The following is a 15,684-nucleotide window of genomic DNA, read 5'->3' on the forward strand; positions in this document are numbered from 1 at the left end:
CCATATAAATATTTCAAATAACATATATCTAAGGAATATTTCCTTTATATTATGGAGATTTAGTTGGCCTCTGCTGCCTAGGTCTCCATGGTGCTAAGATCATTCTCCAGCCATCAAAGCTTCCATTGGTGTTGCACTTCTGATGACTTTAATTATGTCATAAAATAATCAGGGATTTTCCAGTAATCAGAGCATCATTTGCATACATTAATGCCATATTTACCATTATTTTCATGTATTATTTCCACATTTACTAACCCCACTTGGTTCATAGAATCAAGTGGATTAGATCTCGCTTTTCATCTCAATGAGTACAGATGTAGATAAAATACAATGAAGAAGGCACCTGATTAAGCAAGACTTGCAAAATTTACAAGAAGAAGCCCTAAAAAGCCCAAGATGCACAAAAGACTCAAGAAGCACAAGGGAGGAACCTATAAACAGTCCTTTAAAGGGTCATTTGAGGGTTGTCTAGAATTTCTGTCTAAACAGGTTAGGGCTTGGAGAAGAAGAGTTCTGCAGACCCTCCAAGAGCTGATGAGCATTGGAGTTGGGGAGAGGAAGCAAGCTGAGGAATAACCAGAGCAAGAAGATCACCACCTCGCCAGAAGGATCGTGACACAAGGTTGGTGTGATTGTGCTGGTTTCAGAGATTGTATTCCTTCCCCTCTAAGACAATCTAGGTTGGGCTGGGAAGCATCCATCAGAGTACTTCCAGCACTCCCAAACTAAAATTGTTATCTGTTTTAGTTAATCTGAAGTTTTTTTATTCAGCCTGCTCTTGTGATTCCCCCATTCCCAGAAATCCTCCATTTCCATCCATCTTCCATTTCTATAGATCCATCCTTACCACTCAGCAGTTCCATAGAAGGCTCAAGCCACGCCAGCAGCAATCCTGGGCGCAGCACCGCACGCAGGCAAGCCCTGCACGCAGCTGAAGCCGCGCACAGACAGTGCCGCGTGCAGCCGCGCACAGGCAAGCCAGCACGCAAGCCGCGCGCACGCAGGCATAGCACGCAGCCCGCGCACAGGCAAGCCCTGCAAGCAGCCCGCGCGCAAGACGTGTGCAGTCTTGCTGTGAGCGCGCCTGAGGCCGCACGCAGATAGCCTTTCGCACTGCCCTGCTCGCAAGCTTGCCTTCACTCAAGCTATAGGCGCAGGCCTGTAGCTGAGCGGGTACAAGCACGCATTCTTCAGTATTCTTCTGAGGCTAGATTTTCTTAATCTAATCTTCAGAATAAAGACTGTGATAGAAGTTAATTAAGATTTGCCTAAAATGAATTTTCTACTCAAGATCCTGCTAAAGTGATTTTACTAAAGAATATCCTACAGAGTTTTACTGTAAGAACAAATTACAGAGATCTGATAACATAAATTGAATTGAAAAGACTCATTATTTCATTACCTGCTCCCTGTGGTTCGACACCTTACTCGCTCTATAGCTGTGAGGTTAATTTTTATTGTTGATTAGCTCTAACACTCACACGACTAATTAGTAAAATAATCAGTAAAAACCCCGTAAGTTGAGCTTATCAACTTCCAAGGGCAACCGCTATATTATCTAATCATTTATTCTCTAAATGATCCAAACATGATTAGATTTTATTAAAAAAATTGGTACAGGTTTAGGTGGTTCTTGATCAATTTTGATTTAGGCGTAATCATATTTTATTTCTAAATTTATCTCACTCATCCAATCAATCTTATAAATGAATAATATTTTTAAACCCTATTTTTTCTCTAAATTTCTCATAATTCATTTCCAATTTTCATTTAAATTCAATAAAATTATAAATTATCCTAATTATTTTATATAAAATAACCTTAATCCTTCCATAACTTTGTATCACAGCCTAAGTCAGATGATACATTAAATCTATATTTCAATGAAATTGATCATTCTCAATCAAAATTTTAACTTCTCCATTTCAATAAAACTTACACAGTTGGTAAGTGTGTGAATCTTGACATGTTACCAAAGGGAGTCATGAGTTTTGTTTTGAAGAGGAAAAATTACATAATTGCCATCAGCACAGTTGGTAAGTGTGTGAATCTTGACATGTCATCAGAGGGAGACACAATAGTGTAACTTTTCCTCTTCAACAGGATGGTGTTCTTGGACAACTCTCACATGAAAGGGAAGACTTCCTAGGATGTCATCGATCTTGAAATTGTTTCTACTATTGTTTTCTTTCACTAACTTTATTTCACTCTAAAATGAACATCAATTATAAAATTACTTCCAGAAAAAAAATTATACCTTCTTGTTTATATTATTTTTACTTGTATTTTCCTTTAAGGTTTTATTTTTAATTTGATATTTATCTTTTGAGGCATATTGATTTCACCAAACAGTCATGATATGAAGATAATTCATAAACTGCCTAAAACAGGTTTTTCTAAAATGAGTGGGGATGTATTCCTTCCTTTTCTTATATATTATTGGTCTTCTAGTTCTTTACATTCACTACATTAACGTGTTTTGACCAAGGATACAAACAATAATATTAGGAAATGCAAAAAATATGAAAATAACAGAAGAAATATGTATGTGCAGTCCTTTTTTACTTTAAAATATTAATCTTAAAATCATGCATCTAATGATGGAACAAGATTCCACAGTTTGACACTGTATGTGTGACAGAGTAGATTCATGAGTTTTGGCAGAACTATAGAATTAGCCACTTATCATTTATCTTGCACTCTCATGATTTGTCTTGAACCCTTTTGTGCAAACGCAAGTCCGAAGAAAAATTTTAGGTGACATATTTCTGAATCTGTTATCCCCTCCAACCTATATCTCTCCCTTGGAAACAAACCCAGTGATTTTGTCAGATTTCAAGCCTGAATGCACTTCAGGATTGACATGAAATTATTACAGGTTAAACATCATTTAATAAGTATCAATAGCCTTTCAAAAACATCAATTTTCAACCAATGACTTTGAGGAAGTAAGATGAGAAAACTAACAAAATAATTCTAAAAAACTAGTGAAAATGATTATCACTTTATCCTAGTTCACCTTTTTCTCACAATTTTGTGCTGAAAAATTAGTTGATTATTTCTGTCTCTTCTCCATTTCTCTCGCTCCTCATCCATTCCTAGACCACTCCTCTTTCATTAGTTCCCCATATTCGGGCACCATTGCCAATCAATGTCTACATAAGTAAGCTGAAAACAAGCCAATCACATTACTCTCCACTCAAAAACAGGTATTTACATCTATGTCAAGGCAGGAACCCAGATCCTGGTATGTTTCCCATGGACTGAGATGTGACTTTCCCTTGGCCCATCATCTGTCCCCTTCCTGGGCCCTGAACATACCCCCCCATACTTGACCCCACCATTTGTTGCTGCTGCAGCTGCTGCTGCTGTTGAAGCTGCTGCTGTTGAAGTTGTTGCTGCTGAAGTTGTTGCTGTTGAAGCTGTTGTTGTTGCTGCTGCTGCTGAAGCTGTTGCTGTTGCTGTTGAAGCTGCTGTTGCTGTTGAAGCTGTTGTTGTTGCTGCTGCTGCTGAAGCTGTTGCTGTTGAAGCTGTTGTTGCTGCTGCTGTTGCTGTTGTTGTTGTTGTTGCTGCTGCTGAGGTTGGCTGGATATCTGTGGCTTGAATATCACCTTGTCCTGAGCCATCAAATTCCCAACTCAGCTTCAAATTCTGAAAAAAGGGGAGGAAAGATCTCTGCCCGGCCACGGTTAACAAAAATGAAAGTTTTACGGGCCAGGACTTACCGCTGGGAAGAGCATGCCAATCAAGCGACTAGTTTTCTCTGCTATCGAAAGGAGCAGAGTCTGGGATGGAAGCTGGATCACAGCACACTGAGCCAAGGAAGCAAAAAACCAGTTTTATCAGGAAATCTACGATGGAAAAAAGTTTAAGAAAGAGAAGAAGCAGATGATGATGGATAACTTACAAGCTTTCTTTCTTGTAGCTGCCCAAGGAAGCCATGATGGTTCAGAGTCCTAAAGACAAGAAGGTCTGCTTTTCCAGTGTATAATCTGTTACATATAAAAAAGAGATGAGGAGACGTTGGACAAACATTCATGTGTAAAAAGAATAATGAGAGAGAGGTGGACTTGTTGTTCATGTGATCCTGGGAGATGAGACGCACTATCTGCATGGTCCGTGGCCAATCTTCTGCAAGCCTGAATGAAAATGCAGATCAGCAAAAACACATGAGTAATGCATGGTTGATGAACCAGAAAATGAAGCAGTATGATAATTAGCCTAAGGGGACATTGACAAAAATCATAATTATCATCCAAAATGTCTCTCCTTTGCAGCTTAAGGATGAAAATTTCATCATTGTCTCTCATCATCTGAGTGAGGTCTAATAGAGAAGACTAACAAGAGGCAATGATAAGGCAAAGCCTTCATCAGTATCAACATCCTACTTGCAGACAAGACGGTGGCAGTGAAAATTACATCAGTGTCAATGTCATCGTAATCCTCAGGAGGATGAATATTGGGAATGATTGTTATCAGTTATACGTTATCTCACACAGTTTTAGGCAAATATATCCATCACAGTTGACAGTTGTACTTGTGCCTGTATATACTCTCTCCTTTCGCAAGTAATGAAAAGAGGTTTTTCTTGTGTTCAATCTACGTGCCTTCCACTCTCTCAATATCCCCAGACATTTAGCATGGTATCAGAACCTTTCAAGCTCCTGTGAAGACACATACTAGCCTTCTGAGGTCAAAGACAATGAAGTTGCTGCCATCCAGCACTCCTCGTGGAGGGTCTTGACTTTGCCAGAATCTCTGGCCTATCTTAAAGCTAACAGTGATGACCTCTGCATCTTGACTTTACAGGAATATTCAGTCTGTCCTAAACAACGCCACGTTTGCCACAGCCACCCTGAAACCATCTTCACTGCCCTAACGACGCCAGTAATGCACAAACCACTCTAGATGACAATGATGCCCGTTGTGATTGGCATGTTAACTTGGCGCTTGACAGTGCTGCTGCTTATTCCCAGTATCTTGGCACTTGACAGTGCTGCTGCTTATTCCCAGTATCTTGGCACTCAACCTTACTGCTACGCATTATTGCTTGGTGTCTGATAGACTCTATTCTAAGAAATATCAGAGGAGATACAGATCTGGTCAACGGACTGTTGACCAGACCAATTGACTAAAGAAGGGAAGAGTGGCATCTCAAGCCCTATAAATAAAGGCGAACCACTCAGGTATGGGTGTCTAAACATTTCTTAAGGCTTGGCGGTTAGAGGCCGAGGAGTCGGGAGCAGCGGGAGGGGAGTTCACCGGCTGTCCTGGAGAGAGGAGTTCGACCAAGAGGCAGGACCGCCCGGAGATTGAGAAGGAGCTTCGCCAATGAGGAGGAGCCGTCGAGAACCTGTTCCCCCTTGATTTTCCATCTACATTGTCTTCCTGGATTCTCTTGGACTTCAATTCATACGAATTTGCTATTGATACAAGAGAGAGTATCAGTGTCCAACCCTGCTGGTTCTGACCAGCCTACCTCTTTCTCTCTGCTGGCACTTGACACTACCCTTCTAGCCTGCTTGACACTGCACTTCTCAGCAACTTGTCTTCTCGCCTATGACTTCTGACATTCTTGTGGCCCAGGCGTGACCGTTCCCTTCCTTTATTATTGAGATCCATTATTTTTATTTTTCTCTGCCTGGCTATACTCATAGCTGAGGAAGGAACGTGTTAAAATACTAATGAGGCAATATGAAAGGAAGAAGTTACAAAATAGAAATAAAGGAGTAACAGCTGTAGCCGAAGAATAAAGGGGAGCGTCAAGTGCAGAAGCACATGACAATTTAAGAAAGTGATACCTAACTTCCCTCTGTGGTCAGGAAGTATAAATAAGGGGCTGAGGGAGAAATAAGGGGGATTTCTGTCTTTTTAAGAGGAGAATGCACAGGAGCAAGGCTGAATCTGGTGATAGCTCTGTGGGTGGCGACTCTGGAAGGAAGATTCCAAGGTGATAGAGGGAGGTGGAGGATACTCGTATAAGGTGGTGAGCAACATCAATGACTCAAGTAAGAAATTCGTTCATGAAATTTTTATATTTTTTGAAACAAATAGAAGGCAGTCACCCGACGAGTCGGTAACCACCCGAGAAGTACATGGGCCCTAGACCCCCTGTGATACATGCTTAACCACTCCTCTCTCTATTCCCCCCTTGTGGGAACCATGCCGCAATGAGGTTGTCGACCTCATGGGTGAGTCCGTCCAGTGAGGCCTGCCTCCCCCTGAAAACCACATTGTTTTGAAGTAGCCATATTCCACAGAGCACCGTCAGTGCGCGGCCCTTTTCCTCTTTTCGTCTATTTCCATCTATTTGCATGAATTGCCAAAAGGCCTCAGCTGATGTCGTATTGAGTCCCAGATGTGTTTGAGTAGCCCAAGTTGATGGTGCAAAAGGGCATGCAAAGAACAGATGGTCACAATCGTCTTCTCCTTGCGTGCAAAAGATATAAATCGTCGGTATCTCTGGGTACAACCATTTCAGGAAGGCGCGAGTCACCAGTCTCTTGCGGTACAGTAGCCAACTGAAGATCTTTACATTTAGGAGGGCTTTTAGGCGCCATATATCTTGGCACGTCGATATGGTCATTTGGTCCTCATTCCCTTGGCGGATCCTTGTATAAACTTCTTTGACTGAAAAGGGGGCATTATTCCAAACCCAACCGTCCTTTGCTCCTAAACATGGTCGGATATGGTGCAAGGCCTGCTGCATGTCCATGAATTCAGCTACCTTTGGTTTGACAAAGCTCGATCAATTACCGGCTTCCAAATGTTGTCCCAACATTCGCCCACTGTGGCCTCAGGATTTCGGGCAAGCGCTTATAACCGCGGATATGTATCACAAAGAAGGCCCATTGGTGCCCATTTGTCTACCCAAAAGTGAAATATAGCGCCATCTCCTAGACTGGCTGAGTAAAACTCATGAACTTGGGAGAAAATTAGGTGAAGGCCTTGCCAGAAGGGTGACGCCCCTCTGATTGAGATTGTTTTAGCCTCCCAAGTCAAACCCCGACCGTAGCTATCCTGCAACATCTGGATGACGAGCTATCTGGGTTGCATGAGCCGTGTCCCCCATTTAGTTAGTAATCCCGTGTTCATACTTGGTAAGTGCAAGACTCCTAGCCCTCCTTGACTGGTGGGTCTGCAGACCGTGTCCCATGCCACCAATGCCAAACGTCGCTTGTGGTCTGATTCTGCGCCTTTCCAGGAGAATCGTCTCATCAGGCTTTCTAATCTTTTACTAATGCCAACTGGCATTTTGAAAGTGGAGAGATAGAAGATGGGGATCGCTGACAGTACTGACTTCAGTAGAACCAACCGGCCCCCCCTAGACAGAACCTTGGCTTTCCAACCTTCCAGACATCTTTCAACTTTCTCTATCACCGGTTGCCTGTCTGCTTTCGACAACCTCCCATTGGTCAATGGCAGGCCCAAATATCGGATAGGAAGACTGCCTATTGGTGTACATAGAGCCCCAGCGCACTGCGTCTCCTCCTCCTGAGATAGCCCACTGCTCACAAAAGCTGACTTGGCTTGATTGATTTGCAGACCCGAGAAATCTGCAAACAAGTCAAGTGCCGTGGAAAGATTTTTGCTTCTTCCTCTCCATCTTCTATAAAAAAGGTGGTGTCATCTGCGCACTGCAATAGCGGTATCCCCTCTGGAAAGCTACGTGTCTGGTATCCCCTCAGGAGGCCATGTGCGCAAGCTAGATTCGTACATATGGCAATTGTGTCCGCAGCTTTCGCGAATAGTAGAGGTGCAAGAGGGCATCCTTGTCTCACCCCCCTTTGTGGTTGTATCCACCCGCCTTCTGGCCTTCCGTTCACCAACATTGAAAAGGAATGTGATGTAATGCATCTTTTCACCCACTTGATCCATTCACTAGAGAAAGCCCCTCCATTTCATTGATGCCCAAAGAAAGCCCCAATCTAGTGTGTCGTACGCCTTAGCAAAATCAACCTTCCACATGAACCCTTTGGTCCCATGCCTTTTCCATGTCGTTAATATCTCTCCTGCAGCAACTGCACTATCGACCAGTAAGCGACCTGGTATGAATGCTGATTGGGAGGGTCCAACGAGATCCCCAATCACCTCTCTCAGCCTCTTCTCCAAAACCTTTGCAACGATTAAGTATATGGAGTTGCAACGATTAAGGGTGATTGGCCTGAAGTCCTCAATTCTTTCCGCACCAATCTGCTTTGGCAGTAGGAACAAATATGCCTTGTTTAATTTTTCCATACTACCTGACCCTTGTCAAAACTCGTCTAGCGTGGCCATCACATCAGATTTCACCAGCTCCCAGAACTCTTTGTAGAAGAAAACTGACAGGCAGTCTGGGCCTGGCGCCCCTTCACTGTTCATGAAATATTTTTTTGGATTTCAAGATTCTATCAGAACGCTTGGTAATTATATCGGTATTTCACTTGCTTAGAGAGGGGATAAATGGTGCGCCGATCTCCCACAAATGGCCCCAAGAGATCTCTTCACTGGACATAACCTCTATCAGTGGAGTAAGTAGGGGTATAATTACTAGCCAACCTAGAGGCCAAGCCTATCATCTGAGTAAGTGGAGTAATAGAGCTATATTCTCATCCACAATGTGTGCTTCATAGTACGTTGGAGCTATGACTATTTTCCTGTGAGTGCAATATTCATTTACATCCACATCAGACTGTTAAGTAAGCTCCTCATGCTCTCATTTGTATGTCACTTGTGTATTCTAACGCCCAGACAGAGTATATGTGTTATCAGCCTCTCATGAGAAAACCCTAGTATCCAAGAATGTAACGTTCCTTTAAGTTCAATAAGGACATTCCTCAAGGCTAAGGAGCCCACTACCACGCAGTCTATTCCTGACTATCTCCTTCCTCAAACCACCTCTCCCCAGGACTTGGTTACTGACCCACGTGTGGCTATCAGAACAAATCTTCCATCCCCCCTGGAGTTAGGTGCAGTGAGGCGATCTGAAACTGGGGTCAGCCTCAACGAACTGCTGCATCCCTTTAACTGATCAAACAACTGAAAATTGATAGACCAATCTTGATCAACCATCCGACTAGATCCGTAGTATTGATCCATCAGAATGATCTATTTGACATTAAAATATAAATGTTAAAATAAAATGATGTGGCAAAAAAATTCATGCAAAATGTTGAAAAGGAATAGGACATGTAACAAAAAGGTCAGGCAAAAGGATTTATAAGTTCCCCCTTTTCTCAAATTTACAAGAGTGCCATTTTGATCTAAAATTGATCCGATCTATTTGATCGATTTAACTATTTAGATTGATCTTAGAACTGAACATTTCAATTGGGTCGACGAAGCCAATAAACAATATAAAAAACATCAGAAGAAGACTTAAATACGTGAACAGTATAATGCAAAAAATGCAAAAAAAAATTGTACCTTTCAGATGCTGAAATACTTCTGTAGCCCTGAAAAAGAAAATAAAAAGATCAGATCAGAAGGCACCAAATGAGAATACCAGTACTTCAATACCAGGCCCTCATACTCACCGCAGCTGGAGAAGGTATAGAATGAAAACTGTTTTACATAAGATCTGGTCTTGTGAAAAAAGAACAAGTACATTTACTATAAATAATACCACAACAAAATTATGAAAAAAAGGCCATCGTTTTTACTACAGTAAGAATACAAAACCGCTTAGCTTATGCACAAAAATGAATCTCAAGTATTTACATCAAAATATTTATCTATGAATTACGCTACTGCCAATGACTGAAACATAAGAAGAAAATATCATACCTCAAGCTTACAAATTATCATTGGCTGACCCTGCCTCTGGCCAGATAAGTCTCCCTGTAGTTTTTCAAAATTGAATAAATATTTATAGAAACCTTAGAAAATAAGACAGAAATAAAAATACAGCATAAAGCCATTGAAGCAGGCATGAACCCCCTAATGCGGAGAAAATAATTAAATGCATAACAGACAATTCTAAATTTTAAAATTACAAAGATGTTAAGGTAGGTATGAAAGCTATTGCATTATCTAAATCACACATTCAAATGTCTCCAGAATGTGATGATCGCTCAGCCTATGATGTCATTGAAGGCTTTGCTGCATTTCCAAGCAGAACCCTGCAGGCTCTGAGAGGTGATTATCAAAATCGAGATCATGCACAAATATAAACTATTGTGCAAAAGCTTGCTCATTCAACGAATAGAGCTCGTGGTGTGCGTGCCATTCCACCTTTGTCAAGGCTCGTCTTTGACTTCAAGCATAACATAATATTTACATTTTGAAGAGCAAAGCAAATGAAAAATTATGAAAAAAAACATGATATTTGCTGTCTTAGTAGACATAGGAATAGTAAAATCAGGAACAGAGAACTATTCTGCAAAAATTACCTCCCAAATCTTCACATATTTGGAATTTTGATGTTGAGCACCAGGCGCAGTCTGTGCCAAAGGCATGTTTCCAGCAGAAATATTAGCCCCCCCAAGGGAATGCAAAGTGGGCTGTGCTTGCTGTGGAATCATCCCAGGCGTCGGAATCATTGTCCCTGTCCCAGATGAAACATTAGACCCCAGCCCAGTCATCACATTCTGGCTAAGATTCACCCCGCCTTGACTAATCTGCGATCCCGCAGTTAGATTTCCCTGGCCCACACCAGACATTGGTTGCGTCATTCCAATTGGACCCTGAAGATTTGTTAATGATGAAGATATCCCCATATTCTGAGATGGATTCACCCCATTAGAAATCATGCTAGACATGTGCATGGCCATTGGATTAGTTCCCATGTTCTGAAGAGCTATCGGGTTTCCGCTGGATATGGTGGTGGAGTTCAAACGCACTTGGGAGAGCGTGTTAAGGATGTTTACGTTGGCTGGGCTTGGGCCCAAAGGTCTTTGAGACTGAGAGTTGATAAGAGGTTTGAAGTCTTGAACAACATCGCCAACCCCTGAGTTTATTTCCTGTGATGCAGGGGAGGGAGAGGTTACCAGGGTTGGAATCCCCGGTGAGGAGGCCAAAGGTATGGATGGCACGTGTGTAAAAGCCAGTCCACTTGAAGTTGGTTGGACAGAATTAGGCTCCTGAAAAAAATATGTATTATTGAAATAAAAAATATTTTTAAAAAGTAACTTTAAATTGGAAAATAATAGAAGTATGGAGGGTACTCTACCATTTTGACAGGGGCAAAGGGAGCATTGCCAGTAGGGATTGTTTGTCTACTAAGCCCCGTCATGTTAGCTGGAGAAATATCAGGGAAGAATATAATAAAGGAACCTAGGTTAGCGTTTCCAATTTATTAACAGAAAATCAAAACAGAAATTAGAGAAAAACAGAAAAAAGAACCTACAGAAAAAAGACAAACTGAAAAGTTTCCAGGAGATAGTAAAGAAGACAGCGGATACTTTGACAGAAACAAAAGTATGAGCGTATAGTAGAAAAATGACGCCAGGGGTAACCACGTTCTCGATACAATCCCGGCCGGGATCGTATCATTATCCAAGAAAATTCAATTAAGTCGTTCATAGAACGCAAGTAAGATTGATAAAACCACGTACAACAAGTAATGGCAACAAGGAATTATTTCAATAATATTTTCTGAAGAAATCTTACATTCGATAATAACAGCATTATAAGATAGTTTTCTACGACAACATAGAGTGTCAGTTTCCTAAGACATCAAACAAGAAAGTTCAAAAGATATTTTTTTCAAAAAAAAAGAAAGTTTAAAAGAGAGATTCATGCAGATAAAGAAAAAAATCTTGAAACTAATAAAATATGCAAAAAAATAAGAGAACATGAGAAGAGAAATTATTTGCTCACCTGCAGGAACTGAGGCCAAGGTTGCCGCAGAAATAGGAGCGGGAGCCCCATCTAGCTTTGCTATACCCTGATTGGTCTGCAAATTATTCGCTCCAGGTCGACTTAGTGCAGAACGTGCTTCAACAAAGTTTTCAGATAGTAAGACAAGGAATTGTGGATTTTTAGAAATATCAATACTTGGCTCTGCTGCCCGCGAATTCTGGTTCCCCTGTAACATTAAAACCCGAAATCAGTGTTACAAAAAAGACAAAAAAAACTGAATGGGTCCATAATCTTAAAAAAAATGTATAGAATCTAAATCGGTGCGTACAAAAAATAAACACAGAATTCCATAAAATAATTAAACACACTAAACACATATTTGACATATCTATCACAATTACAATCTTCACAAGTCAGTTCTTTCAACAAGTCTACTAAATTGCAGTAAATACACCTGAAGTTATTTGATTGATATCCATTTCAACTTTGCAGCATAATGATAATATTAATCTAATAACATTTAAAATCCAAAACTATCAAACAATTGAATGTTTAAAGTGGAAGATAATGTTCTGCATGCAGAATCAATACCGCGTTGTAAATAGATCTGAGCTTCGGAAGTTGTTTTGGAGAGATAACAGATACGGAAATAGAGCTCTGCAAGAAAATCGTAGACATCAAACTCAGCAAAATGAATATATATATATATCAAAAAAAAACTTCATTTTACCTCTGAAAATGATTTAACAACCGTCTCTGCATCAGCAAGGCAAGCTTCCAGTTGACCAGCAGAGCTCTCTTTCTGTTCAGTGCCCTTGTTGATTGGCCGATAGATTGGAGTGGGAAGAAGATGGGGATTGCTTGCAGCAATAAGAACACAATGTTTTTTAGTTTCGACATTCTGTTGACTTTGGCTTGCATTTGAAGTCCCAGAAAACATCTGACAGAAAAAAAACAAGAAATATATAATTGTATTGGGTATGAATATAGAAGAACATAATGTCCCTAAAATACTCTCCTTTAATCATTCACTAATCCACATATTACTTGCTTTCCTAGATGAAGAAGATGAGTCGTCATCATCCTCGTCAGCTGAGTACATCTGGACTACAATGGCGAGGAAAAAGTAGTCATCTTCATCTTAGCAGCGGACGATGAAGAGGGTGATGATGATGGAGGAATGAACCCCTCTTCCACCTGCTGCTAGTGGCAGATGGTGAAGATAGAGAAATGAATCCCCTTTATGACTACCACAATGAATACGCAATCGTCATCTTAGTGGCAGTCAATGACAATGATGATGACATAGGAAGGATGAATTCCTTCTTACACCTACCGCAGCAAGTTTCTCCATGTCCACGATGACGAGAAGATGATGAAGAAATCACCATCATCGTCATCTATGCTGTGGACAACGACTAGGACGATAACAATGATGACACAGGGATGAATCTGCTTCAACAGCCACTGCATTCTCACAATCGCCATCGTCAATCGCTTGCAACTGCGATGGCAAGGGCAAAAATGTCACCATCATCATCACACGAGCTTGTGATGAGGCCGATCTTGGATGACCATCATGATCTTTTCCTGGTTTGACAAACTGTAATCCCACATGTCACGCAGTACAATTAAAAGTATTTACTCACAACCAGCGCTTCTGCTAGCCCTTCACAAATTGCAGCATCATTGAACCCACCGCCACAAAATGGGACAGAAGTCAACCACTGCAGGTAGGAATCTGCATCCCTCGTCCATCCGCTTCGTTGCACAACACAACCTATAATTAGACTTAAGGTAACCATTTAATATTACTTTCTTCAACAAAGTCAACTGAAAACATTTGGAATCTTTGCTAAATTGAAAGTTCTTGAGTTAAATAAATCTACGCAAGAGGGAAGAGCCATACCACTGTACGGCCCATGAGTATTGTATACTACCAGCGCAAGGTCAATGGTTGTACCGGGGAGTTTCTGTCGCATTTGAAGGCAGAACACAATAATGTCACGACACTTACTAAATTTAACATCATGGGAAAAAATTAATCCAGAATAAAAGAACTTTATCTAATAATTGGCGATGAAGAAGGTAAAGTCTCACTTAATCGGGTGGAAGGTTTGATTGATTCACTGAAGCAAGAAATATAAAGTTTCAACACTTAAATAAATGATTTTTTCAACGCTTAAATATAAAGCAAGAAATTTAGCTCATTGGCTCTCGAAGAACAAAAAAAATTCAATAGGAAAGCTCCAAAGTGTTTATCTTAAACATTAACACGCCAAAATATCAAAATTTTAAAAAAGGGTAACCTAGGAGAAGTCGAAATTATCCTCTAGTGTGTAATAGAAACAGTATCAAAGACTTCTCGTAATGAGAGTATCATCTAGATGTGAAGCAACATCGGGAATAAAACTATATTGAGTTTAAGTACGTGCTTACAAGTAACTACCCAAACGAAACGTGTGACCAATGAAAATCTTTCAGATATTTCTCCCCAAAATAATAAGAAATAAATAAGGTTTCATACCAGTAAAAGAATTCAAATCTGTTTTTGGAAAGCAAATGAGAAATTTATACATAAGTTCCACAACTAGAACATACCTGACCAGGATTTTCTGTTCCAGAAAAGCATCTGTATCAACAAAAAAAAATTGAGAATCAGTCGCACGGCGTCGGAAATCAGAAATCCTCTTCATTAAAAATTTCAAGTTTTAGGGAGGAAGCTCGAGTTTTTTAAATAAGACAGAAGCTGCTAAGTGCTAATTTATTCCCCCATGATCTCGAGAAGACAAAAATAGCATTTCTCAGTAACGAAAGCTCAAATTTATCCACAAAAACAGATAATTTCAACCGCTTATCTACTCCCCAACGACCCCGTAAAGGAGAATCAGCATTTCTTCGTCTTGAAAGCTCAAATATCTCACAAAGATAAAAAAATTCAACCTCTAATCGCTTCTCCTATGATTCCAAAAAAGGAAAAAACTTGAGATATCATGGTAATTCGGAATTCGATACAAATTCCTTAGCGGGCAAGCGAGCATCGATGCGAAATAAGTATTAAGACCTGATGATCTTCTCGAGATAATCAGTGAGGATGGTTTGCCAGAAGTGACCCATGGCGGCCGTCCCTTCCACGACGAGGATCAGCTGCTTGTGCGCCATGTCAGATGGGAATCTAAGAGCGTACGAAGAAGATTTTCACGACATCGAGATGGATTCGGGATAAAAAGTTATGGGTTTTCGAATGAACGAAGGAACAAGGGAGGAAGGAGGCCTTTTCCTTGTAAGGAATCTATGCCATCTCTCAAAGACCTTTTTCCTCTCCGGGTTTCTATTGGATTAAAGTAGCTCCGACTCTCTCTCTCTCTCTCACTCTATCTCTCTCTCTCTCTCTCTTTCTCTCTCTATCTTTCTCTCTCTTTCTCACTCTATCTCTCTCTACCTCTCTCTCTCTCTTTCTCTCTCTATCTTTCTCTCTCTTTCTCACTCTATCTCTCTCTACCTCTCTCTCTTTCTCACTCTATCTCTCTCTACCTCTCTCTCTTTCTCACTCTATCTCTCTCTACCTCTCTCTCTTTCTCTCTCTATCTTTCTCTCTCTTTCTCTCTTTCTAACTCTATCTCTATCTACCTCTCTCTCTTTCTCACTCTATCTCTCTCTACCTCTCTGGCTCTCTCTCTTTCTCTCTCTTTCTCTCTATCTCACTCTATCTCTCTCTACCTCTCTCTCTATCTCTCTCTTTCTCTCTTTCTAACTCTATCTCTATCTACCTCTCTCTCTTTCTCACTCTATCTCTCTCTACCTCTCTCTCTCTCTCTCTCTCTCTCTCTCTCTCTCTCTCTCTCTCTCTCTCTCTCCCTCTCTCTCTCTCTCTCTCTTTCTCTCTTTCTAACTCTATCT

General features: G+C 40.8%; 1 protein-coding gene across 1 annotated transcript; it reads right to left on the minus strand.

The window, feature by feature from the left end:
* Positions 1-3,115: 3,115 nt before the first annotated feature.
* Positions 3,116-15,104, minus strand: PFT1 (phytochrome and flowering time regulatory protein (PFT1)). The gene is made up of 15 exons (XM_078582666.1): positions 14,849-15,104; positions 14,386-14,416; positions 13,694-13,757; positions 13,434-13,564; positions 12,515-12,724; positions 12,376-12,441; positions 11,803-12,010; positions 11,153-11,220; positions 10,374-11,063; positions 9,769-9,822; positions 9,409-9,437; positions 4,074-4,142; positions 3,911-3,995; positions 3,729-3,815; positions 3,116-3,620 (listed from the first exon to the last, which is right to left on the minus strand). Exons 1-15 carry the CDS (start codon positions 14,944-14,946, stop codon positions 3,228-3,230), a joined length of 2,283 nt encoding a protein of 760 aa, XP_078438792.1. The 5' UTR covers positions 14,947-15,104; the 3' UTR covers positions 3,116-3,227.
* Positions 15,105-15,684: the final 580 nt, after the last annotated feature.

The sequence above is a fragment of the Wolffia australiana genome, chromosome 11, assembly GCF_029677425.1.
Source record: "Wolffia australiana isolate 7733 chromosome 11, ASM2967742v1".
Classification (NCBI taxonomy): Eukaryota; Viridiplantae; Streptophyta; class Magnoliopsida; order Alismatales; family Araceae; genus Wolffia; species Wolffia australiana.

What these genes read in the sequence shown, in the direction of transcription:
- PFT1 (XM_078582666.1), bottom strand. Translation starts at nt 14,946, where the DNA reads ATGGCGCACAAGCAGCTGATCCTCGTCGTGGAAGGGACGGCCGCCATG. An exon ending in TATCTCGAGAAGATCATCAG is followed by an intron (nt 14,417 to 14,848) that starts GTCTTAATACTT and finishes TTGTTGATACAG; the next exon opens with ATGCTTTTCTGGAACAGAAA. An exon ending in TCAGATCTATTTACAACGCG is followed by an intron (nt 12,011 to 12,375) that starts GTATTGATTCTG and finishes TTAATGTTACAG; the next exon opens with GGGAACCAGAATTCGCGGGC.